Source organism: Haliaeetus leucocephalus, unplaced genomic scaffold (genome assembly GCF_000737465.1).
Source record: "Haliaeetus leucocephalus isolate CR32 unplaced genomic scaffold, Haliaeetus_leucocephalus-4.0 Scaffold933, whole genome shotgun sequence".
In the NCBI taxonomy this organism is placed as follows: Eukaryota; Metazoa; Chordata; class Aves; order Accipitriformes; family Accipitridae; genus Haliaeetus; species Haliaeetus leucocephalus.
The window spans coordinates 1,015,072-1,041,974 of record NW_010973369.1 but is presented as its reverse complement, the minus strand read 5'-3'; the positions used below and the strand labels follow the sequence as shown (position 1 = coordinate 1,041,974).

The following is a 26,903-nucleotide window of genomic DNA, read 5'->3' as shown; positions in this document are numbered from 1 at the left end:
GCGAGCGAGCGGCGGCCTGGGCCGGTGGACTGGCGGTCGGTCGGCCGGCCGGTCTGTGAGGAGGGGGCACGGAGTGAGGGGAGCGGGTACTGGTGCTCCACGGCCGTCCTCGCCGCCCCCGCCACACACCGCGGCCTCGGCGGCCCGGCCCGGCCCGGCGCAGCCATGTCGGGGCTCCTGGGGAAGCTGTTCGGGACGGGCGCCGGCGGGAAGGGCGCCGGGAAGGGCCCGTCCCCGCAGGAGGCGATCCAGCGGCTCCGCGACACGGAGGAGATGCTCAGCAAGAAGCAGGAGTTCCTGGAGAAGAAGATCGAGCAGGAGCTGGCGGCCGCCCGCAAGCACGGCACCAAGAACAAGCGCGGTGAGAGGCCGGGCCGGGCCGTCCCTTCCCCTGGCAACAGGTCGGCCGGGCCCGGCTGCCCGGGGGTGGGGAGGGCCGGGGCGGCCCGTTGGGTTGCTGGCTGCGCTCTGCGTATAGCACAGGCGTACGTGTGTACCTGTATTTTATAGCTTGTTGCCTTTATTTTATAGCGCGCTGCCTGGGAGCTGCGGCAGCCCGCTCTCTAGGGCCTGCTGCCCTTCCCCAGCAAGGTTTATACCGGAGCAGGCTTTCCCCGCCTCGGGAAGGGCAGCCTTTATGTCTAACGTGGGTGCCGCATCACTCCCGCGTGATAACGATGTCACGGTGTTGCTTGGCTCTTCTGTGCGAGATTCACTTTCTGTTCCGTGTGTGCGTCGCTTTAGGGAGAGGCCAGGAAAATATTTCAAAGCAGGAGCCAGGGTGTTTCTGGTTGCTTGCAGGAGTAGCTGGAAAAGCAGCCCATCAATGTGGAATAAGGCCTTGCTTTACTATGTTGCTGTTTTTTCTTCTGACAAACAAAGCTCTTTACCAAACTGCTGCTCGAATTGAGGATTATGGCTAAATATATTTTTATTGTTGTCAGCGTATCCTAAAGCTGTAAGTGGCTTATAAATGGATATTAGAAATTGGTGATCACCAGGTAGAACTCGGCTCGCCGGGGGGAGGTCTAGCTATGTATTTGTAAGCAGTGCTTGATATGCATTAGTGGTCTGTCAGCCTGAAGATAAGCAGCAGGTTGTCAGCTCTGTATTTCGGTGCTCTGATGAGCTTTTTGCTTGTTTTACAATGGTCATTAAAAGCGGCATTTTCTGGAAAGCATATTTAGATTTTTGTGTTGATGTTGCCCTTTTTGTGCTGGGTCACAGCAGAACAGCAGGGCTTGAAGCAGGTGGTGTGGCTCTGTGGCACTGAGAGTTGCTAATGCACAACTGTTGGCCAAGTAGCAAGGGTTAATTTACAGTAATTACCTATAACAGTTTCTGCTTCATATTACTACTTTAGTTAGCATTTCAAGCCTCCTTTCAAACTTCAGAACAGTGTGCTGCATCAGGGCTTCTCACTTGCCCTGTATTTGAGGGATAGTGCAAATGGAGCAAGCTCAGGAGTGCTTGCTGTGTTTGTAGGCAAGCGGCAGCATGGCACAGGCCTGACTTGCTGCCCCAAGTGTCTTCTGAAGGACCTCAACAGAGCCTGGCTTCAGGCTTAACTGAGTTAATTTCTAAAGCAAATTTATTGCAACAGTTTTAGTAAGTCTGAGTTTCTTGTGCAGTTTTTTGCCTAGCTTGGTGATGAGCTTAAAAGGAGAACTAACATACATAACTTTCTAGCCTTCCTCTTCTTCTGCAGTTTCTGCATCCTCTGTCTTACACTGGTCCTGTTTAACTTCTCCTAAACTCTTTCTGCTGCTGGTTGGTCAGGACTTTATCTTGCTCTGCTGTAATGTCATCTCTCTCCATGCCTTTCTGTACATGCTGCCTGTCAGTGTGCTCTGGAGCACTTTGGGTAGTGGAGGGATTAAATTTCTTTGGAGGTGGAGGAAGAAGAAAAACCTGCCCATTCACTAGCAGCATTCTGGGTCAGACTAATTAAGGTCTCACAGAAGGACAGGATCCTGATGAGTAATTAAGGAGCTGTGAAAAGGAGAAGGGCTAGGGATGGTTTTCTGGTGGAAAACAAACCCTCTTTTTTCCAGAGGACTTATGAAACTTAAGAGGCCAACTTTTATTATTGGGCTGCTAGGAAAGACAGCTGGTTATCTCTGAGGGAAGCGAGTTCCCGTCAGGACAGACTAAGGGCCTGCTAGTTTCTTCTGGGTTCAAGATGTCAGTCATCAGTTGAGCTGTAACAAATTGCATTTTTTTTATATGGAGTTGTTTGGATTTTTTCCTCTCTGACTTCAGGCTGTTTTATAATCTAGAAATTATGTAATTTTGATGCAAAATCTCTTAAATTCATAATTTAAGTGAAAATAAAAAGGTGTTGGTTTTATATGTGAAAGTGTCTTTTCAACTATATCAAAGTTTTTCCATTAAAATTTTTTAAGTAAAACCAAACAAAAGTGAATTAAGTAGACTTTTTTTTTTATAGTGTTGAATCAACTTCTAAAAACCACAGGTTAAAGAATCCTTAATCTTTCTTAGTTCTCCAAGACTTAAGCATTTTATTCTGGAGATTTCTCTATATCCCTGCTGTTTATAGAGAAGTGTACTGTGGATGGTGGATATGGGTAATGCACAGCTGGACAGTCATGCCAACATTAATGGAAGCTGCTGTGGTAAAGCTGGCAGAAGAATATATGTGTCTGCAGCAGCGGGGCAGGGAGCTTACCTGAAAGCTTAAAGCCGCCTTGGAAAGATATTTTTGTTTTCTCAGAGGAAAGATGGGCATCTGGCACACTGGGGGTAACAAAAGGAAACGTTTTCTGCTCTCCAGCACACTGTGTGATTGGTCGGGTGCCAAGTAAGCAGGGTTTCTAAAGGCTCATTGACTAATTCCTACAGCACTTCTGGAGTCTAACGAAAGCACAGAAACTTATAGGCCTTCTGGTTCCTCTGCCTGCCCCAAGCACATGCAGGTTTTTATTAATTTATGAGTTTATACATGTATATTTTTCATAATCTGGATTTAGGATATCCAGGCTGTATAACCAGACAACTCCTCATGAAATTCTGAAGTTATAATGAATAACTATCTGGAATAAATTTCCTTAGTCTGTGTTGTTTCTTGGCATGGGAGGCTTTCAAATTTTAGTAAAAAGTTCCTTTTTTCAGGGTCTTTCTGTTCTTTTCTGGCTGCACAGATGTGGCAATTTTATGATCACCATGCATTCTGAAGGAGCTCAAGTCATTTTAATAAGTAACAATTTTTTTTTTTTCTTTCACTGTACCAGTTCCTTCTCATTAGTCCACAATATCAAAATAGCTCCTGGGGGAGGGAGAGGGCAGCAGTCTCCAAGTGTTAGGTCGGTGCGAAGGCAGCTATGCTGCTTCTAGAGAGTGTTAGACCAGCAGTTATGGCTTTAATGCGCATGTCATTTTTTGTCCGTGGGATGAAAAAATGCCGAGGAGAAGACTGCTCATCTTTAGAAAGGTTTCTTGGAAAGATACAAGTTAATATTCCCTCTTCTGGGAAGAACTTGGGTTATACTTGTGTTTCGTTATGTGTTCTCATAGAAGCGTTCAGCCCATTCTTTTGAAAACAGCGTGGGTTCTGGTGTTTATCTCTGCTCCCCCCCCTGCCCTTCCCTGAGGCTTCTCAACACTTTTACTCTAGCCGGTGAGTAGTGGACTTACTCCTCTCAGTGAAGTTAACGGAAGTAGCAGTAGTACAGTGTAGTTTGAACACCAGTCAGACAGAATCTTACTGGATTTTAAATCTGTCCTGAAAATAAATTTTGCTTTAACAAAAGAAGTGTGCAGCTGTGAGCTTGACGGTTTGAAAGTACTGTGCTGCTGCTGCATCCTTTTATTCCGTTCCAGTTTGTCAATATGGCATTGTTTCATCAAATCTGGGATATTTTATCAGGCACTCAAACTTCACGAAACTAACAAAGCTGCTAGATCTTGCCAAGGGTTATGAAGTTCTGGGGCTCAGTATTCAGTTTCAGGATAGCTTAACCTGATCTTAATCATTGCTGCTCCAGTTTTTCTCCTTTCCTTGTGGCTCTTGCGTGGTTGCACAAAGCCAAGCTGCCAGAGAAATAGCACGTGCACACAAAGAAGCAACGTGTTAATTCCTTGATCTCTGACTACTTTGGGTGTAATGATTCCAGAATCTGTTTCTCGTGGAAACCCAAAGCTCAAGTTATTTCTCAATATGAAGATTACAGTAGGGAGAGAAACCAGACACTGTCCTAGGGTGCCATTTTTATAAGTAGTCCATTCTAGAGTTTAGATCCAGGGTGAATCAATGCAGTTATGTTCCTTACCTTTTTTGTTAATGAACACTAGGTCCACAAATACTGGAATGAGTGAAAACCTAATATCGTGCTAATATGCAGTAAATATATTCAGGCTTTAGCAGGAGACTGGCGTTTCATGGATTTTCTATCAACACTGATTTCTGTTAGCTAGTGTTTTTTCTTCTCTGAGTCAAAGTTTCTCTTTCACTGTAAAAAAATATAATGCTATTTTTTTCAGCACTGGTGACCGAGTACACAAAATGGATGCAAACCCACTGCTAGATTCCTGCTGTATAATTCAGGCTTTTCCTGGAAAGAGAACACTCCTATTCTCCACCCAGCACCAAAAACAAACAGGGAAGTTGGGTGTAGGCTGGAGCCAAAAGTCATGATTTTATGCTCATCTCCAGCTCGCAATAGATCACAGTACTGCCACAGGTAAGTCAGTTCAGCTGGCTGATCTGATGGAAAATGAACTGTTTACCATCCCCTACCTTTTTTTAACCTGTCACATCAGTCTGCTGATCTGATTTGCCTGTTGCTGGAGGGTTAGTGTGGCACCGGAGAGGAGACAGAACTGCCCCTTTCTGTAGCAGCTTAGTTAACCTGGCTGAAACGTACAACTGGTGCATTGTGGTGTGGCTGTGGAACTGGCACTGGCTGATCTCGAGTGATGTGGCTGCCAGAAGCGGTAGTGCCTTGTCCCGCCTGTTTCTCTTCTGCTGGTGTTAGCATTTGTGTGGGCAGTGCTTGAGTTGGATTAGTTTGCTGATCCAGCCAAAACCTAACTCTTTAAAAAAAAAAATAAAAAAAATAATGTTTTCTGCACTTAACCACACAAATGCTAGAGCTGGCAGGCAGGAGAGAGGTCAGGAATGTGACTGAAGGAGGAGGGCAGTTCTGCCTCTCCTGGCAACAGTCCCCTGCTTGGTCAGCTTAGAGGTACTAACTGTGATAAAATCTGAGGGTGACGTGCAATCTCTCAGCAAGGGGGCCAGCTGATCATTAATTAAAAAATGGAAGCATGCCTGCGTGATGGCATGGACATTTTTGTTTAGAAGTTTGAGTGGTTCAAAATGTTGCAACAATCTGGAATTCAAGGAAGAGAAAGCTGCAACCTCAGGCCTGGGTACAGGCAAAGGCTCAAATGGCCTGTGACCATGTATGTAAGGTCTTAGACATCAATGCATTGCTTGCGAACATGTTTTTAAGGTCCTGCTTGACATTTGGCAAGAGAAGTGATCTCTGCTCCTAGAATCAAATAACACGAACCTGGTTTTGTTTCCATGAATCATAAGATGCTGATGTAGCGGAAGCAGGAGTCCTACAGCAAACTCTATCCAGCCGTTCTTGCTGTACTTCAGCCTGCCTTTTCTGTGTTTCAAGTCATAGTCTAATGTAAAATGCATCTTTGAGTTCCAGGTGCTTAACTGTAAACCACAGCTTCAGTGCAAGAGTACTGATAGCAGTGCTGGCCTGAGTCGTTCATCTCCCCTGAGACTAATGAGTTGAGCATTAACCACCTGGCTTGGGAAAAGTGTGATAATTACCCTTTTTAAATAGGTGTTTAAAAACAAGAGGAAACTTCTAGTTTGTAATTCTACCCTACCTATGTTTAACAGAGACTTTTGGAGACAGATTGCTGTACTATAGAACGGTTTGGGAGGAATGGGGGGGGTTCACAGACACCTTTTAAAACAGCTTTAAAAAGTGGCATAAATAAAAACAAAAACCCTCTGGTCCTGTCAGATGTGTTTTGGTAACTGTATTTGATGCAATACATCCTTTCCTGTTCCTGTTCTTTGTCAAGCCCTTTCAGAAGGGAAACTTGGCATGTTTGCAGCCACTGACTTTGTTTTTATTACTTTTTCTCTCCAAATGTATTAGATGTTGGATTCTAGTATCTCATTAAGCTCTGGGCCTAGTTACTGAATCCTGCTTCAGGGCTCCTAGTGCTAGTTCAAAAACTGTAATTTGAAGGTGATGCAAATTGTTAATTTGGGTTAACTCTCTTTTACTTTCTCAGACTTGTGCAGAAAACTGCCAGGTTGTTTCCCTCTGGCAGAATTTGTGCTGAGTTGTGCGATGTTTATCTGGGCTGGGATGTTGTTAGGCTTTGCACTTGTATCACTCAGGCCTCTCTGTCAATCCCTTCTTGCTCATTCTGACTGGATTCTGGTAAGAACCATGTGCTCGTACTTGAACGTCACCTGGGGCATGCAGCAGGATCCCAGTTGGACTCCTGGGATGCTGGGGATGGCCAGGCGCTGTGCACTCAGGTACGCTCCATGGTGCAATCTACAATGCTGCTTGGTAGGCAGGTCAGCATAGAAAAGGTGCTGTATTGGGGCTTGGAATTAAAAGCAGTCAGTGCTCCTTACCTGGCGAATCTTGGTGCTTCCAGGCCTGAAGTGATGGTGAAGGACATGGCCAAGTGTTGTGGTTTAACCCCAGCCAGCAGCTAAGCACCATGCAGACACTCATTTGCTTCCCCCCACCCAGTGGGATGGGAGAGAGAATCGGGGAATAAGTAAAACTCGTGGGTGGAGATAAAGACAGTTTAATAGGACCAAAAGGAAGAAAATAATAATAATGATGATAATAATAAAATAATAATAATAATAATAATAATAAAAGAATTGGAATATACAAACCAAGTGATGCACAATGCAACTGCTCACCACTTGCTGACTGATGCCCAGTTAGTTCCTGAATAGTGATTCACCCCCCCCCAGGCCAACTCCCCCCAGTTTATATACTGGGCATGACGTCACATGGTATGGAATGCCCCTTTGGCCAGTTTGGGTCAGCTGTCCTGGCTGTGTCCCCTCCCAACTTGTTGTGTCCCTCCAGCCTTCTTGCTGGCTGGGCATGAGAAGCTGAAAAATCCTTGACTTAGTCTAAACATCGCTTAGCAAAAACTGAAAACATCAGTGTGTTATCAACATCATTCTTGTACTAAATCCAAGACATAACACTATATCACCTACTAGAAAGAAAATTAACTCTATCCCAGCTGAAAACAGGTCACTATGCTTCATTGCTGAGCAGGGGATTAATTTAACATGGAGAAGGGAGGGACGGTGTCACAGCAAGAGGAGTCTGCAGCCAGTGCTGTCCAGGAAAAGGATTTTTTCTTTTCCTTTCCCAAACTGTTTTGCAGTTGCTCTTTGGTGTTCAGGAATGACCTACATTAGGAGGGTACCACCACCTCTAAGCTCTTGTAGGGCTCATGCAGACTGTGTTGCCTGTACTACTGGATTGAGTGGGCGCCCTTGCTAGAGGTGTGCTGTAGCTGTGCATGTCCATGTGCCTCTGTGTCTCCTCTCCTGGCAGCCCAGCCTCTCTTGCCTGCACACGGTGCTCTGCATTGCTCCTGGGCGCTTGTACTTGCTGGAGGCAGCAGCAGGCTGGGGGATGTACTGCTGGCACTTTCTGAGTCTAGCTGGGAAAAGACCACTGTGATGATTTTGGCAGCTTTTTGCTCTCCCTTGTGAAATCCCCATCTGTTATGGAAAAAAGTTTTTAATATTGCCCTTTCTGTTTTTTGGAGTAGTATGTGCTGCTTGTTCCAGAGACTTTGTATGGGATGTGATGTGAGTGGGGAGGATGTGGCCTGACCTTCTGCAGCCAGCAAGGCTCTGTAAAAGGTGTGGGGTGGGGTGTAAAGTAAAATCTTGCTGTTTACTCACGCCACTTAAAAATGGATGATTTTGCAAAACTAAAAGTTGGAGCAGCTCACATGTTTTAACATGCTTTCCATGAAGTTTTCAGCCAGGCATCTAGCAAACTGGAACTCCTGGCACAAAGTGCTTGAAACAAAAAGGTTGCAGTTGGAGAATCCTAAACAGGCCACGCATCAGATGTTGATAGACCATTGGCTTTCCCTCAGACAACCCAAGGCCGCAGCACGTAGCTGATGATAAGGAGGTTAGTTCTGCACGTAATCATCCTGGTTGAGTCTTTGAGCAGAAGTGGTGTTACAGTTGCTGAAGATGTTGGCAGATGCACACAGGTCTGCTCGCAAGGATGTGGCCAGGTTGCAGGTGAGGAACCTGTGGGCACTGTGGGCCTTCCTAGGGGCCAGTATCGAGGGCAGTGAAATGGCCACAGTGGCCTTGCGCTGGTGGGAGCACAGGAGAGCAGAAATTTCCCCTTGGTGGAGCTCAGTGCCTGGCTGGGGCAAAGGAATAATAGTTCTGCCTGTGATGTCCTTGTAGCTGGAAGCCTAGCTGGAAAAGTTCTGCTATGGCTTCCTCCGGGTTCATTGTTTAAATGAAGCCTTGCCAATAACCATTTTTTTATAGGGGCTAATATAAGCATAGGGTAATTATACAGACAGCTGTTGTCTTGTAACTCTCAAGTGATTGGCAGCGAATGATGGAAGTTTGGGGTTGTCCAAATAACCAGGATAGCCATCTCTCTTGCACACACTAGGATATGCATGTTGATCCTTGTGTGTAGCAAGCAAGGGCTGATCTCAGTACAGACTTTCATGACTGCTCCCTTCCCATTTCTGAGCTTCTGCACCAGCCTATGCTCCTGCAGTCAGCTGTTTCCCCAGCTCCTTACCCTCCTCCAGATAAGGGAAGCCAAGTCAGCAAGTGTAGTGGTACAACTGATAGTCCATCTTGGACCGTGCTATTCCCACTTTCAGGATCATATCTGGAGCAATAACCAGATCATACCGCTTTCCAGACAGCAATTGCTTCAGAACAGAATACAAGATTAACAGGTCTTTGTCCCCCAGTCCCTCATCCAGTAGGTCTGACGTGTTGAAATCAAGGGTTGATTTAGGCACAAGGTAAACCAAGAGACTTGGTAACACAGTCACTATCCTGCTGGTGCAAATCCCTTGAGGTTAACCTGATAGTGACCATCTGTGAATTTGGCCATGTAGCTGCATCGTGAACTTGTTTGGATACCTGCTGCCATGCTACTCCACACATGGAAAGACTTGCAACGTCTTTCACTGTAAAACCTGTCTTTTTGGAGTCCCCCTTTCTGATAAAGCTGTCATCAGCCATGCTGACTGTCTCACTAATGTGGTGGTGTGTTAAGTGTTACCAAACATCCATATTGTATGTGCTCTTCATGGCTTGGCAGGAACTTACTCAGGTTTAAGGAAGTCATGTTTACTTCCATGTGACTGCACAGACGTTGCTCGAACATAGTGGAACTGAAGAGAAACATACATGTCAGGGTGACAGGAACATCAACCAGTGATATTCAGAAATATGCAGGTGATTTTTGTTAGTTATGAAATAAAACGGCTTGATACAAAGCAAACTTCATATTGGGCTAACTAGGAACTGTGCACAGTCATTACATCTCCCTTGGAGGTGGTACCTTAATAAAATGTCCTGACAGGATCACTACAGTGGGCTCAGCATGTGCAATGTCCTGGGAGGAAACTGAGTGGTAGAAAGCCTCTTCTGGTAAGTGCTTCCCTGGCAGCACCATCAACTTGTGATGTGAGGACTACAGTAACAATGCTTATTGCTAAACCTGGCTTCTGGAGCTGATCACTGCCTAAGAGTATGGGATTGCCATTAAAAAAATGCAATAAAGTTCTGGCCTTGAGAGATGTACTGCAGTGTTGCCAGTTAAGTGTTTGGAGGTTGATTCAAGAAGTACAGATTTTATTTATTTATTTATTTATTTATTAAATAAATGTGGTTCGTCTTATTTGCTTTATAACTTTTGGGTGTGTTTTCCACTTTTCCCCCTTAGTTGTTAGTGTTGGAACCTGAGCATTCATGAAAAAAGTAATTTTTCACATCTCAAAATAGCGTAAGTTCACCAAATGAGAAGTTAAGAGAAATGCTAAATATTATGACAGCCTCAGTGAAATTCTTAGACTTGGCAACACTCTAATAATAATTGCCCAAAGCTGGAAAATGCATGATAGATTACCCAGGCAGACACTTGTTTAATTCCCTGGTAAGAGAAGTCTTGAAATGGGCCACTTAAAGGTAGGATCTTCTGAGTTTTGTGACTTAATCACAGAACTATTGTTAAGCATAGGGAATTTGGTTGGTTGGGTGTTTTTTTCCGTGTGAGAAAAGAACATTTTGAGATACTTACAAGAACAGAAGTAGGTCTTCTTGGAGCTGAACTCTCTACCTGATGCATTTCTGGCAGGGATACAGAAGATTATTATAGTTTTTCACTGGAGTTCTCTTTAACAAGGTATCTTCAGCAATCACAAAATAAGGACGAAAACCCATAAAGAGTATTTGCAGGCTGTGAGAATCCCAAGTTGTGCTTAAGAAGTATATTTTTCTCATGCTAAAATTTTAAACTTTTGTTGAATTCTGAACAATTATCTTCTTTTATACACATACAAAATTCTAATGTGAAATAAGCTGCAGGTTTTTAACAGAAGAGTTATTGGGCAGTTTAAAAGGGTAAGGGAGGATAATTTATTCCAGCAGCCTTAGAAGATATCTAGTTGTATTTGGAAAGAAGAAATGTGCTTTGGGTAAATCAGTTTTGGAGATGACTTGCAGTCCCCTGCCGTTATCCAGTGACATGCAGGACCGCAAGAAGTGAAACACTGAAGATTGGGCAATAAGGTATATGCTTTGCTTTAAGAGGGTGGATCAGATTTAGTGTGATGGTTTCAAGCATTAGGCCTAGATGATCTTGGCTGGTCTGGTGTTTCTTAGGCTCATTCCAACTGGGTGGAACAAACCCGTTGGCTCCTTCTCTGTAATTGGGATCTCTCTTCCCTGGTTTTCTCATTTGGGCTTCAAATCTCGCTGTAGTTGACATTTTTTTCCTTTTTTCTTGGACAAAGCTGTCCCAGACTCACCTAGAGATTATTTTACAGAGCATTATTGACCAGAGGATCGTTGCCTTGATGTTTAAGGGGCACAGGTATCAACTTCCAAGGCTGAAGGTTTGCTTGCTTTCTGGACTAGCCACCTGTGTTCCTGAAGAAGGCCAGGCCAGGAGGAGGTTACTCAGCTTGCTGGTTCTGCAAGTGCAATATGTTTCCGTCTGGAACTTTCAGCCTGAGTGAATTACTCACTGTTTCAGGAATAAATAGCACTGTAATAATGGATTCTGACCTTCGGAAACACGCTTTCTGCACTCCTTGTGAAAATGACTGCTTGTGACTGATATGTACTAAGGAGCGTGACAAGGAAGTGCATTACGCTTCAAGTATAGCTGCCTTACGTCTGGGCTGTGGGATGTGGAACAAGGTCAACAATTGCTGGTGCAAAGGTCGAGTCGATGCTGACCAGAGCACTGAGCAGTGCCGCAGTCAGTGATGGTGTGAAGGTGGTTGGTTACTGTTCTGTTTGGGTGTTGCATATATCAAAGCTCTGATTGCTGTTGTATGGGATACTTTTTTCTTTATCTTTTTTTTTTTTCCACCTTTGTGTATTTATAGATTTTTAGACCAGGAGTGCTTATTGTTTAGTTTAATCTCTTGCACAATAGACTAAATGTTCTGGCACTGCTTTGCTCAAGAGGAAGTTTTAATCTTGTGTTTTAAATACAGATAGGACAGAAACCTTCTTGTACACTCTGCCTGGGTTTGGATGCTTTATTGAAGTAGTTTTAGTCAGTTCATCTCTGAGCTGGGAATAGTTGCTTTGCTTTGAGGATAGGGTTTGGGAACTTTATTAGATGTTTAGTAGAAAGACACAGAAAGATAAGTGGAGGACCAAGACTGAACTCTGCTCACGATTCCCCACTAAAAGCGTAGCATCTCCCGAAAGAAAGGCACAGGAAGCTGCCGCAAGCACTGGGAGCTACGCTGGAGACATTAGGCCCTGGCATCTGGGGGAAATGTGTGATAATGACCTCAGACATTCAGGATAAAGTGACTTTTAGACTTGTGTATGTCTTCTAGACATCATAGATCTCAGTAGGTGATCCTCACGGGAAAGGAAGTCATGCTGCTTTGCACTGTATTAGCATTGAAGTTGATGTGACTTTATTTTTAACTATGCTTTGGTACCTCTGTCTCGCAACCACTTTCACACCATGATGCTTAAAATCAAACCTGACTTCTTGGACCTCTGACATTTTGTGCTGTGCCATCAACTTGGCTCAGTGTAGCTGGGTATTTAATGGAAAACCAGTTAGGAATATGCTTATGTATCAGCTCAGTGGCCATGCTTGCTTTCTTCCTCTTCAGTCCTTTGTACTAGGCCTGCATGTAACTGTCTCTGAAAGGCTTTGTGGTTTTTTTCAGGGGTAGGAATCTCACTAACGTGCAGGGTGTGGGCAAGGCTCTGCTGGAGCACAGGAGGGGTAGGAAGTATTTGCAGAACGGGAAACAGCACCAAAACAAAAATGCTCAGGCAGAAGCTTGCAGGACAAGGGTGCTCTCTAGCTGTTATATCTAGAGTAGTTACGTGGTTTTGGAAATACCCTGAAAGGTTTTGGAAACGCCCTGAAAAGATCTGACCTCTGGGACCCTGAATAGAGAATCAAGAGTCGCCAGCTTCTGCATTTTGTAAGACTTGCCTGGTCTGGGACAAGCATTCGTTGCTATGTGTTGCAGATCTGTTGTGGCAAGATACCGCTTGGATGCTTTTATACTTGGTTTGGTTTGAACCAACACGAGTATTTGTCAGCTGGTTAACAGCTTCCTGAGCTAGCAAATCCCTGCAGACAGATATTTATTCAAGGCTGAACTCAGTGGTGTGAAAGAAGTTTGGTAAGACTGTAGTGGGATTTATATCTACCTTTTTATCTGCTTGTAGCATTGGAGGATACTCTGTGCATTGCTTTACATTACCTTTTGCTTCTTAGGAATTTTTTTGAGATATTGTAGGCAGTTTGCTAATTCTCAATAGAATGAGAGATGAGCAGTTGTTGCTCAAGATTAAGCTACTCTACTGCAGACTCCATGGCAGGCAAGGCAGCCAATTACTTCTTACACCTACTGGTGCCTCTTGTCTCTCCCATTTCAAGGATGGCGAGGATGTTGTTCCTGATTACATTTGCTGCCAAGGCAAGTGCCAGGAAGATGGAACGGTATTTTCAGAAGCAGCAAAAAAAATGACACTTCTTCCTGTTGAGCAAGTTATAGATGGATACACAATATAACGTGCGAGACAGTCACACAGTATTAAGTTGATTATCTCAATCATTTCTAGTGCCTGGGCTTTCTGCCAGAGGGGCCAACAGACCCCCATTTGGGAAGCTCCTCTGCAGCTATCTTGCACTATTTATTTTGGCATGGCTGACATTTGGTGTACGTTATTTTTGAGGCTGCTGTGGAACTTCTTCATCCCATATTAATACAACTGGTATCCTTTCGCAGTGGTATCTCTGCTGCTGCCATTTCTTTTCTTGTTTGCCAGAGAGAATGTAAGAATTAGATGCGAGAGTAAGTTGTTTTTTTTTTTTTTCCCCTCACCTGGAGTAATCAGAGCTATTAACCCATGTGTCTTCCTCTGGATGAGAAGCCTTCTGTTTTAGGTATAAGTGTGATTTTTTTAGCAGATTTTTGCAGAGGCAGGAGTTGGATAGGCAGGAAACGTGCCTATTGTGAGCCATCAGTTGGGACAAATTCTCTGGGTTCACAAACGTGTGGACCTTGGTACAAGTACGTTTTATAATTCAGTGAAACGCTTGAATTATACTCCCAGTTGTTCCCAGTGCTCTTTGAAGTAACTGATTGTCCTGCTCCACTCAAGTTGAGACATGTTTTTGCTAGCAAAATTTGGAGTTGCAAGTGTGTAGAAAAAGAAGTCTTTAAGTTCTTCCTTGTTTTTTTATCTACTAATCTATACTTTTCTAATAATGATATTTAAAAGCATTAATTCAATAGAATTGCTGTATGCGTAAATATCTCATTAACACTATTTGTCCTACAAGTGTATAAGCAGTACTTATTTGCAGGAGGGTTGTTGATTTTTAACAAAATCACTGACCCGTTCATACTCAATTTTTTTCTCTGAATGCAGTACTATGTAGTAAAATTGTATTTTTGTTATCCTGCTAACTTCTTATCACAGTGAACATTTTTCTTATTTCTCTAGCAAACTGCTGTAAATATCGCAAGGGAAATCTTAAGACTTAGAACAGCTCTCTTAATAGTATTAATAATAGTAATTTGCTTATATACAGGTTGAAATACTTTAAAAATACATGAAATTAAATTTTTACAGATAGCATTTTTTGAGAGCAAAGTGAAATTATTTGGGTGAGCAGTCATGCCTTTCAGCCTGTGAGTGCTGACAGGGGAGGATAGTCTGGCTAAATGACTTGGTGCTCTTTACTTCTGTGTGTTCATTAGTCAGAAGGAGCAGTGGCTGAAAACCGTAACATGAGTTCCTGCTTATCAGTTGTGTTGGAGCGCTGGGTGCTGCCGTGGTAGGCATAATAATGAAACCCTTGGCTTCTTGTTATTCACGGTGGTTGAACGGTAAGTATAAAACTTCTGCTGGTTTTTCTAGGGGGGGCTATCACAGAAATTCAAAGTAGTAGGGGATTAAAAGTAGTATTTTGTAGTTCATTAGTTGAAGACTGTAAATAAATAAAAAACCCAAAAAAAAAAACCCCCCCCCCCCCCCTCAAAAACCCAACAGTGGAAGGAATAGCTTTTTATGTATTAAAAAGTTTGAGTTCTTAAAAAGGCTGTAAAATGTTCTTCAAATGTACTTTTATATGTGTTTTTATGTTCAAGTAATTGAAACAGTCCACATTTAACTGCTTTTGACTCAGCTGCTGTTTTACTGGACTTGCCCTCCTCTCAAGAAGCTGATGTTTGTGAGAATTTCTGTGTAAAAAGGAACTGCAGAGATTAGAGGTTCATGCTCATTAACACTGAGACATTTTATATTAGTTTGCCAATGGAAAAGAGGTCATAAACTATTTATATCACTTTTAACTGGTCAGAGCTCTGTGGTGAAATCTTTATGAATAAAAACTGGCTCCAACATCCTGGTCGTAGCTGACGATAAAGACAATGAATATATCAAAATGTCATACAGAGAAGATAATTTGGAGCCTGCTCACTGTCTTCTAATGGATGGCAGGAGTCACCCAGTTCGGTATAAATGTATTACCTTTAATTTAATTGCAATTTTATATATATATATATATACCCCCTGCTTTTTCCCCAGTGCATACTTCTTTATGTATTCTGCTTTACTAAAATTCAAATAAAGTACAACTAGTTTTGTTATCTGCTGATTTTTTTTTAGAGGACATTTTAAGTGCATGCAATTCATAATGCACATTGGACTTACAAACTAAAACACACACTGTGCCTGTGAAGGAAAAGGTACAGGTTGTAAAGGCTGTCTAAAATACTGAGTGTTTATTGGCAGGTTCTTGCTGTCATCTTGTGAAAACTAACTTCCCATGTAATGATCAAATATTTTTTGCTGTCATTGGGTCTGCATTGATTCATTAAGTGAAGGTTATCTTATATGTTAAACTTTTTTTTTTAAATAGTAAATTCTAAGTCTACCAACAGTTTTCTCTTCTCGCATAATTTTGTCTAATCCATAGCTATAACAGGTTGGGAGGGTAATGTGTCAGTTTGTTGTTGTAAAGTGGTTCACCAACTACTGTCTTTTCCTCTTGTGCAACCTGTGGGAGATTTGAGCTTAAAAAAAGGGGGGGGGGGCAAGAAAAAAATCCCCTCCTAAACTGTTTTTGTATGTAATAGGGATATTCCAAGAGTAAGTTAACCCCCACCCAAAGGCAGGACGCTCTTGGAGGAGAAACTTCAGGTGTTATCGAGCAACTTCACTGGAGCGTCACTTCTCACCGAGGGAAGGCTCTGCTGGGACAGTGAGTGCTGATCAGGGACACTGCCTGTTGTTTTTCTCTACCTGTTTCTGGCATCCTTTGTTGCAAGTCCTGTGCGTAGGAGCTGGGGAGGTTTTTATACAGAGTGGTTTCCTTCAGCTCTGTGCAAGAATAGTGCCCCACTGAGTGATCCTGCGAGAGCTGTGCCTTGGCCTGTACTCACCAGCTGCAACACACCAGGCTTACCCGCTGCGATTAAGCCATTAGTACCACATGGAGATCATTGTCAGGGTCTTTCTGTGCTTTATTCTGTATAAAGGCAGAGAGATCCATAAGAAATACACAGCCGCAACATGGTGAGAGCAAGCATCAGTCCTTAGTTGGTTCAAGCCTCTGAATATCAGGCACTTTGCAGAAGCTACTGTGAGAGTCTGGTCCAGCAGTCTTGTAACCTTGTGTAGCTTTTTACTTGTAAGATAAGGAAATTATCTCACTGTTGTAAAACTTAAGTCAGCCATTTCTAGAAAAATGTGCTGGTGATCTGTCCAGCAACAGGTTCTGGGTCATGAGCGAACTCTGTCTAGCTAGGCTAGAGAATAAATGCTTTAAACTTAATACATGGTTACAGGTCCTGCTGAAGCAGTTCCACAGCAATTAAAGCTGGGTATTAAATTATGTTGCCTGCCTATGTAATTGCTATCTTCAAAGCAGTAAAGGTGTAATTAGGGGTGTGGGTCCTGAGGACTGTCTCTTCCGCAGCTGCCTAATGTGATAGCAGTCTTCATGAAGAGCAAACCTGGGCCGTGTTACACTTTGACTTCAAACACAAATCCGTTTCTTGCATGTGTATAATCCTAGAGGACATATTTCTAGCCTACTGTCTCTGTGTCATATTTATTTCAAATTCAGGAACTATTGGGTGTGGGGGGGGTTTGGTGGGTTTTTTTGGTTTTTTTTTTTTTTTTTTTTTTTTTGAGAAAAAGAGCCAATGTCATTCCCTTCAAATTAAGTGTTTGTAGCTTTGACTTCAGTGAAACTTAATAAAAATGTATTACTCTGGCAGTACATAAGATTTCAGTAGGTATTTATACAGATGGTAAAGACTCTTTTGCAGGAAAAAAGTGGCACAACTGCTCATCGGTTTTCAGAAATCAACACTTAAATAGAGTAGAGATAAAGTAGCTGTAGTTAAAACAGAATCACCTCCTTGGATCTAAACCTCTGTTAGGTACCACCACGCTGTAAAGTGTGATAGCAACATATGCAAAATTTGCAGCCCTATTATTTGTGCTACCAAAGACTGTTGCTGGTCCTGCATTTCAAGCAGGAGTTTGTGGCACTACCCCCTTGCCTGTGCCTGGTTGGGTAAGCCCCTTGGCCCCTGTGCAGAGGTTGGCATGGCTCCTATTTTTGCCTCCAGATGGACCCTTACTCTAGAAATTCCTTGTGAGATCAGAGCTGTGGGTATTGATGTGGTGTGCTTGTCCAGAAATATCTGACAATGGGGAAATCAGTCCCAAGAGATGGAAAACTGACTTAACTGTAATGATCCTAAACACACAAACAAGATTTTAAGTATTTCTCTGAAAGAAAATGCATTTTTATTAACTTTTATAAAAAAATTAGATGCAGAGAAATGATCATTTAGTGATCTGTTCTCTAGCTGAGACAAATACCGATTAGAAAGGTCTGCATGAGATCCTAGCAGTCTCCACCACCCTGCGTAGAGGGCAGGCAGGGGGGAGCGTAGTGCAGAGCATCATTCTCTGAGTTGTGTTTGCATCTGCATGAGGATGCCTGGGAGCATCTGTGAAAGGGGCACCGTGAAAGGACTGCGCTGCTAATTGCAACAAGGAGAATCCTGAATGTAAAGTGCAAATCCTCTTCTATGGGGGGAGGAGTATGGGAAATGAATTGCCAAAATTTGCAGGATGAAACGAATGCGAGTGACCTAAATTAACTTGCTATTTTTTTAACTTCTCAGCTTAATAAAATCTTCTAGTTATAAACAAGGACTTTACATTTAAAGATAGTTAAGCAGGGAAACACAGATGAAAATAAATTGCAGGAAGTTGTGATCATCTAATTTGAGGCACTGAATACCTTGTTCTACATTCCTTAGTGCTTCTAGCTGCAAAAAATTGCAATCTCTTGTGTAAGATTTTCTTCATTGCAGAAACTCATTTATCACTTTGATGTTAATTGACCTATGCTAAATATTTATGCTGAACTGTCCAGACACAGAAGCTTTATGTATGACCCTGTGTTTATTGCCGGGGCTGTGTATCAGTCCTTATTCCTTTTAGGCTACTGAAACAGGCATTTCTAGTTTCAGTGTCTTTAAGTAGGTACAGGTGGGCACTGTGGCCATGGGAAGCTTTATCCTTGCATTGGCCGCACAAAGGAGAGGGGAAAATATAAATATCTTCCTTGGCCACTTTTGGTCTGAAGGAGTTGGAAACATTTCTAGAAAAGACCACAAATCCACTTTAAGTTTTCACCTGAAACAAGGCAAGTTTTAAAACGAGCATGTTGATATTCCTGTTCCTTGGCAGGGGTCTGTCTGCATGTCAGGCTCTTGGCCGTAGCAGATCTGAGCATGGTTGATTCTTGGCTGAGACCAGCAGGAACTCAAGGCGGTTCAGCAGGAGCTCAGCAGGTAGCAGTGCTGCAGCCTGCACCCAGGTGGGAGATGTGTGTCATCTTCCAGGTCTTCTGGGGCCATCACTGCTCGGTTCTGCAAGCTAGAAGATTACATGCCATGCTTTTGTAAAAGCAGGAGCCTTGATCTGTATATACAAGTGAGAAATTAGTCAAGGCAAGGCTCTATAAAACAGAGCGAAGGCTGGGGAGTGCAGTTCTGGTACACTGAACTGGTGTGTGTGGGAACGGGAGTGCTTGTAATGTTTGGTGTCTGAACAGCTTGTTGTAAAAGTACATAATCATGAAATGTACATAAACTGTTGCTATTATCAGAGAAAACTATAGTGGGAAACTGTACGTAAATTGTAGTACTTTACTTGGATTTGTATAATGGTTATAAAATCTCTGATTTTGCCAGTAATTCTCCATGATGCACAAAATCCTCAATAAAGAATGTCCTATCACTGTCTGACACTTCCCCAGCATCTGTTGCTATATAAACACAGCCTATTAACAGTTTTATCTTTCTGAGTAAGAAAACTTTATATATCCTTAATTAAACCATTAGCACAAAACTAACCAGACTAAATATACCAGTAATGTGTTGCTCATCACTTTATGATCTGGCATAAAGCTGGAATGTTTCAGATGATACTTGTGTTGTGCTCGATTCTGCAGAGCAAACATTGTCCTTTGTGTTACACGAAAACCCAGTCCTGTTCCCACTCCTGTCAAACGAGAATGGATGTTGGACTGGCCCCGAAATGTGGGATTTACTGGCTATTGGAGTGCAAGTCAGTGAAGGGGTTTGTTTTGGGTCTTTGGCTTCTGTGCTTTGGCTTCTGTGATCTGTGCTTTTGCGTTTTTGAATACTTTTACTAAATCAACCTGTGCTACTTTGCGTGCTTGGCAACCTTAGCTGTACCTTCACAAAATACTTTTTTATTCTGTAATACATTAGTGTAATTTGAAAGCAATCAAGTACAGCATATTCACAACCAATTGTAGAACTGAAGGTATATGTAGGACTTCTGGATTCCAGGACGTTATCTTTAAGGACTGTCAAGCTTCTCAAGATGACATCTGACAAAATACACAGGATGCCTGCAGGCTTAATCTGCTTATAGGAGAGGAGCTACTTTGCCTGTGTTTCAGGAACACACTCGTCATGTCACGAAGTTATCATCCCTCTAGTAGGGTAGATAAGGGAAGCTGTCTGCTGTCGGGATTTCCTACTCCTTGTTTTTGACTCCCTCCAAAAAATATGCAAAGGTTTGAAATAATGTCTTTTAGAGATTTAAAGATTTAAAGCCTTTATTTGCCACCATTCCTGGTGCAGGTAACTGAGCTGTTGGGAGGTCTAGAGTGTTGATTTTTAGCAGAGCTGATCCTGTATCTTGTTAACTGTTTTCGGCTATGAGTCTCTCGGAGATTAGAGCACTGAAGAAATGAAGCGTGCATGTGGCTGAGTTCAGAAACTGAGAGTAAGGCTGTTAGGAGAGCAGTTTGTGTCCAAGCTGAGTTTTTAAAGTACCCGGGTGTATTATATGACCGAGACTGTCATGCAGCGGACAGGTCTGTTCGTATCGGGAGGGGAGGCAGAAATGCCATGAAGGGAAGCTGTACTCATGTCTCACTCCGTGTGATACTTGGTTCATCAGTCAGCAGCGCTCGGTGCTTGGCAGATCTTGCCCACACTGCAGCTCTTACCAAAACTTTTAGCTGCATACAGGCAAGATTGTATGTAAATCTAGTTTGTGTTCGCTGTCAGTGTTTCGGAAATGAATGTGCACCGGTCTGTTGTCCGTCCAGGTCTCGGGAAGAGCTGGCTGTTGACTGTTGTCACCCGTTGGATGCATACCTGTCTGGGTGGGGTGGAGCCGAGCGTTGCAGAGGGCGCTGGAGAAGCCTAGCTGTGCAGCGAGTTGGACCAGTCCTCCCACACCAGCTGGTCTCTGTGGGTGTGGAGTTCTGTGTTGGTGCTGTCATGGGTGGGCTCCTCTTGCAAGAGCAGGCATTGTACAAGTGCTTACGAGCAGCAAATTGCTCAAACCAATTTAAGTGGTGGCATCTCTCTTCTCATGTCTATCAGTAGAAACTGTTGTGTGGACAGTACCTTGTAGTAGGACTAATATGAAACATGCACAAAGTTTGTTTATATATAAATGTATCTACAAATACGTGTATTTCACAGCATTAAGTAGCAAAACTGAAGAAACATTTCTCTTGCTTTGTATTTGAATGAGCTGCTTCTCCCAGGAGCGGCACAGGAGTTCAGCTGGCTGGCAGGGACCTGCAGCAGCATCACAACCTCATCTGACAGGAGCTACACCAGCAACTGTACCTTGATATATTGGGAGTGATGGTGAACAAAGATACTTTTAAGTGGATCAGCTTGCACATTGAAGCCTGCTGTTTGTTGTAGTGTAGTCTCTGGTCTACAGTGTGTTACAAGTGACTGGACTACCGATCCTTGAGTTGCTTCTTGGCTTGCATCCTTCATGTGACAGGCAATGGACAGTAGGCATCTGGCCACCTTTAAACAATTTTGTTGAAGGAGGCAAACACAAGGGTTAGGCAACTTAGTTTATCTAGGAAGAAAACTGGACAACAAACAATGGAATGTGTGAAATATTTCTCTGTACTGAGTGGCATTTGCTGCAAAATGTGAATGGCTGTTTTGGGCATAAATCTCACAAATCCTACCTTTTTCTTTGTTGTTCAGCTGCTCTTCAGGCCCTAAAGCGTAAGAAGAGGTATGAGAAGCAGCTTGCACAGATAGATGGCACATTATCAACAATTGAATTTCAGAGGGAAGCCCTTGAGAATGCCAACACTAACACTGAAGTGCTTAAGAATATGGGTTTTGCTGCTAAAGCTATGAAAGCTGCTCATGACAACATGTAAGTTATTCCCTTCTGCATCTTTCTGTAGGACCTTTAGTTTGTCATTTGTTTGATCGCTAAATGCCAGGTGTTTCATAACCAAAGGTAGAGCTAGAGTAGCAAAACCTTCTTCTAAAAGGCTCTAACTTAAACTAAAATACTAGATACACTTTCATATTGAACAAAATATGCAAGTATTGATGCTTTCTCAGTTTGCCACCATTTTATACAGTACAAAGCCGCTGCCTTCGTCCAAAAGGCAGCTAGCACCAGTGTAGTCTAAAGCAAATGGGAGGGTGCACCAGTTACAGATCCACCTAGTAGCAGCAAGAATTTTAAGCCTCAAGGGGAGACTTAAACTTCTTTCTGTGCAGTGGAGTTTGTGTATGTAGCAATAATTAAAGGTAAACTGCATTATGGGAATGTTGTACTTGCTCCAAAAGCAAATATTGCAGATGTAATGTAATAATGCTGGATCAGGGAACAGCAAATTATTATTAATACTAGTAATGCAGAACAAAACCTCTTCATATGAAGCCTCCATATGTAACTGCTCCGAGCTAAGCTTTTGGGGAAAAGTAAAAAATACATGCATAATTTTGTTGAGACCAGGGGGATAAAATTCAGACTTGCATGTGAAGTATATTTTGGGAAGGGACCTTGTAAATGTCACCATGGTGTGGCATTTCTACAAAAACCAAGAAATACAGTCTTAAGTGTTGATTGGGAAGGTGGCTGATTATATTGAACTCTTTACTTTCTTTTACAGGGATATTGATAAAGTAGATGAATTAATGCAGGACATTGCAGAACAGCAAGAGCTGGCAGATGAGATTTCAACAGCCATCTCAAAGCCAGTAGGATTCGGAGAAGAATTTGATGAGGTATGGTTTAAATTTGCCTCTGTTTTTATCATAGAATCATTTAGGTTGGAAAAGACCCTTAAGATCCTTGAGTCCAATTGTTAACCTAACACGACCAAGTCCACAACTAAACCATGTCCCTAAGCACCACATCTACATGTCTTTTAAATACCTCTAGGGATGCTGACTCATATGAGGTCTTTCTTTTAAGATCTGCATATTGCATGTGTCTAGGTGTAGTACTAGGATATAAAATCTCTCCTAAAACTTGTTACAAGCTGTTCCTACAAGTGCATACAGCAGCTGTGACTCTGACTTTATGCTGAGAATGGTTTGAATGGCCTGATCTGAGAATGTTTGGACTTAGATTTCTTCTCTTTACTTCTTTCCCCACCCTCCTCACCCTCCAAAAGATCATGTACAGGAATTCAGAAGAAGAATCAGACTCTTCATCTCCTCAGTTTGCTCTGATCCTGTGCATTTAAGCTGTTTTCTTTAATAATATGACCAGCTAAATCTACTTGCAAATAAATATGACTTAGTTTCTTCCTTTTTTTTCTTTTTCTTCCTTTAAAAACCTAGGATGAACTCATGGCAGAACTAGAGGAACTAGAACAAGAAGAACTAGACAAAAACTTGCTGGAAATAAGTGGTCCCGAGACAGTACCACTACCAAATGTGCCCTCAATATCAATACCATCAAAGCCAGGTATGTATGGAGCTTTACCAGAAACACCTTGGATTGTTAAAAAGTATGCTTATTTAACTCCCAGCTCCTCAGATTTGAGAGATCTAGCTGCAGGCAACGCAGACGTTTTGCTTGAAATTGCTTTGTGAATCACAAATTACATCTAGTGCTGTTTCTCCATGGGGGTAACCTGCCTTTCATAAGAACCACGAAAATTAATAGCTATCACAGGAATGGTTATTATCTATTCTAGCGCTACCAGTTTATCTACAGCGTTGATGACACTCAGGGTAGAGTGGAGATGTGGAGAAAGGAAGCCTTCTACCAGTTGCTGCTGGCCCAACAGAGAAGTAGTCTTGACAAACATACCAAGGCTATAAAAGGAAGCGGAGAGTAAATTAGCTCTCAGAATTAGTCCCAGGCTGGTTCAGATCCCCACACTGAACCATACTTCCTTGCTGCTGCTGCTTTGTTTTTTTAATTTGATTCCTGTTTTTCTGGCTTTTAGGAGGAACTAACATCAGAGTCCCCTCTTTGGGGACAGCTGTTGCCTCTCTGAGGTTTGCATGTACTTGAGCCAGACAGTACCAAACTTAGGGTCATCCCAGCCTTAGAGCACATACATCTACGAAATTTTAGTTAGTGTGATGATTTTACATGGAGAGCGGGCAAGAAATGTTCGTATTTACACAGACAGTTCAAAGCTGCTGTTAAATCTGAACTAATCACTCTTCTATGAACTAGAAGTGATACCTCATGAAATATAGTGGAGTTGGAATACCTCTGGCATGCATTAATGGGATATGAAGCTTTACTAGCCTATTTTGCTGAATCTGCCTTAATGTATTATGAATAAGTTGTAGACTTTGCAACTCTATTTCATGTGCTTGCTTAGGGAAAAAAGGTCCAAAAAACTAGTGGATGAAAAGAGTCCCAATTGGTCAGTGTATCTATAATTATCTTGCTGCCTTTCCAGGCTTAAAAGGACCTGGGAAGCAGCAGACACTGCCAAACAAGGTTCTGCTTTAGGTGACATGCTATGAAGTCTGCTACTTGTGCATTATAGTTCTTTTATTTTGACATAATTGATTTTGTTTTTTTCTAGTTCTGTTTTGCTAGGCAGAATTGCTGACAAGTGTTGATGAGAGGGGAGTGAGTTATATCAAAGTATCTTAAATCTGAGACTTTATCTAGATTCAGATCCAACAGCAGGAGAAACAGTTTAAATGAACGTGTGCATAACCTTTTTATTTCCTAGCTGGTTTAATGAGGTTTGTGCTCTAAATATTCTTTGGGTATGGAAATTAAAACATACTGACTTGAACCCAAATATACTTTTTGAATTATATTAGGTAGTAGTGACTGCGCTCTAGTAAGAGACATTGTAACTGTGCACATATTTAAGTAACTATACAGCATAAGACTTATGTAGGCGTAGCACTTCCTAAAATAATAAAAATTAAAAATTATGAATGTTTTTGTAGTAAAAACTATGAGAATAAAACTCAGTATTTTGTAGAATTTATGTTAAGCTGCTTTTGGATGGAAATTAGAATTCCATTAATGTATTTAAAGGACATGCTACTTTTTACTTAAAACTCTCTCCAACACCAGCATTTGGGAAACCTTGGGATTCTGGGGTGGTAGTGGGTGGGGATTTTGTGTGGTGGTGGGGGTTTTAACCTAAATTGTTTTTCCCTTAAAATTGACTTAATATACACTGGGATTAAAAGCTTACTTCTGGTCGTCATGGGTCGCACTTTCAAAGGGACTACTTTACCTAACAACGCAGGTACATGCTTAATGTGTCTTTTGGAAATAAGTAATGTGTCTTCTGCAGTAGAGCTGACTCTATTACCTCCTTTATATTCATTGAATAGAAAATGATTGTGAGCTTTCCTGCTTTTCTGGTTCTCAGGAGCTGTCTGGATTTTGACTTAATCGGTCTGAATGAGAAATTTTTTGCTGTTGCCTGTCAGCTAAGTTGATGTCAGAAGAAATTCAGGCAAAAGCTGTTTTTGTTTAACAGAGACTGGAAGAACTTAATATAGAAAAACAAATTCCAAACTTGTACAAATGATAGGTCTTGAGTTTGACTTAAAGCTGACTCAGTTCTCTCTTACGTACATGTTTCATTTGGAATGACACAAACCATTTTGAGTATGAATTATTTGACTCTTTTTTTAGTTTGGTTTCCCCCCTTTCAACCAAAAACACTGTCTGACGAAATGACATGTTTTTTTGGTATTTTCCAAAATTATTGCAGCTATTGCTTTGTTAAGACATTTTTGCTGAGTTAATGGTTTTCCTCACATTATGACAAATAGTAGCATTTGCTTCCCTGGAAGGACCAAAAATGATAACAAGGCAGCGCGTAGCCTGCTGCTTAACATCCACATCCAACCAGCTCCTAGTGAGCATGGCAAGAGGGCAAGTAGCACGTACCCAGTGCTTGTTAGCTCTTCAGCCCCTTGAAGAGCTTGAACTGACACAAGAGTTGGAGGTCTCCAAATTCTGTACTTGGCTAGACCAAAACACAGTAGCCTCATTTGTTGCACTTTGAGGACTTAATGATGGAATAAGGAATTTATTTTTTATGGGGGAGAGACTGTAATACTGGAGATGTCAGATGAATTTTTGTAAGAAACTATATCCCTGTCAGAGGGGCTCAGAAGCCGAAGGCTCAGGTTCTTCTCCTTGGAGGCTTGGTGATTATGGAAAACAGACACTGCTGGTGCACGCATCTTAACCTTCATGCACGTTTGGATTCTTCCCTTGTGAACTATTGTCTCTTTCCACTTGAAGTGGTAATATCAGAAAGTTTAGCCCATGCTGGCTTTTTCAGAAGGCACCTTTTCCTTCAATTCAAAAAGGTCTTGTGTATTTTTTTCCTGTACTGTCATTTGGTCCTTCATTTATTGGTTAGGTCAGTGTCACAGAGGCTTCTCTCCCCCAAAGAATCGAGACAGGGTTCTGTCAAGATTCCCACTCATTTGTTTTCTTTTGATATTTTGCAGCCAAGAAGAAAGAGGAAGAGGAGGATGATGACATGAAAGAGCTGGAAGCTTGGGCAGGAACCATGTAACCACAGCAGTAACTGGCTGGAAAAAGACTTTGATTACCTATTCTGGGTGCAAATGTGTTGTGTTGAGGAGAAAGCATAAGCAAAATGTCTTTATCTTTAATTTTAACCCAAAGCAGTGGGAACTGCATTGCTGTTTTCTGCATAGCATGGTCTACACAAAGGAAAGAAAGGGGAGCAGGGGGAATTGCCTGCAATTTATGCGGTTGAATTTGTGTAAAAAGGTATTTGCAAAATCACACATTCAGCTTATGGACTGTGCTACTGCCACTGCTGGATCTTCATCTTCAAAGTTTGGGCCATATTGAATTGAAATAAGCTGAAAAACACTCTGTAATTTTAAGTCAGTTTAAGTGTGTCTAGAAGTCTTGTAAAGCATTTAAAAACCAGGAAAAGTCGTAAGCCACCATCGGCTTCTTATTGTGTTTAGGTGCAAGAATGCTTTAGGTTTTTAGTTCTTTGCAAATTATATTTATATCCCTTGACTGATGTGTGGCCAGCCTTGTGTTTGTCACCACAACAATGTAGTCACTATTCCCATTTTAATTGGTGATAATGATTTGCAATTGACAAATGCTATCTTGGAAGTAGGGAAGATTTAAATTTCAGTTGTACATTTTTCTACCTAGCATTACAATGTTTATTGCTTTTTTGTGATAATTGATAACCCATTCAGATACATGCACACAATTATTTTAATTAAGAAACTACTATGGATTGCACTGTATTAAATATCTTGATTAATTTTCA

General features: G+C 42.1%; 1 protein-coding gene across 1 annotated transcript; it reads left to right on the top strand.

Annotated features, from left to right (window-relative positions):
- The first annotated feature begins 24 nt into the window (after nt 1–24).
- Nucleotides 25–26,903, top strand: CHMP4B (charged multivesicular body protein 4B). The gene is made up of 5 exons (XM_010584050.1): nt 25–361; nt 21,361–21,538; nt 22,290–22,404; nt 22,966–23,092; nt 26,089–26,903. The coding sequence occupies exons 1-5, from the start codon at nt 166–168 to the stop codon at nt 26,154–26,156; spliced, it is 684 nt and encodes a 227-aa protein (XP_010582352.1). The 5' UTR covers nt 25–165; the 3' UTR covers nt 26,157–26,903.

Excerpts from the sequence above, each read along its gene's own strand:
- CHMP4B (XM_010584050.1), top strand. The coding sequence starts at position 166 with ATGTCGGGGCTCCTGGGGAAGCTGTTCGGGACGGGCGCCGGCGGGAAG. Across the intron at positions 362-21,360 it reads CGGCACCAAGAACAAGCGCG|CTGCTCTTCAGGCCCTAAAG; the intron begins GTGAGAGGCCGG and ends TTTGTTGTTCAG. Across the intron at positions 22,405-22,965 it reads TCGGAGAAGAATTTGATGAG|GATGAACTCATGGCAGAACT; the intron begins GTATGGTTTAAA and ends TTAAAAACCTAG.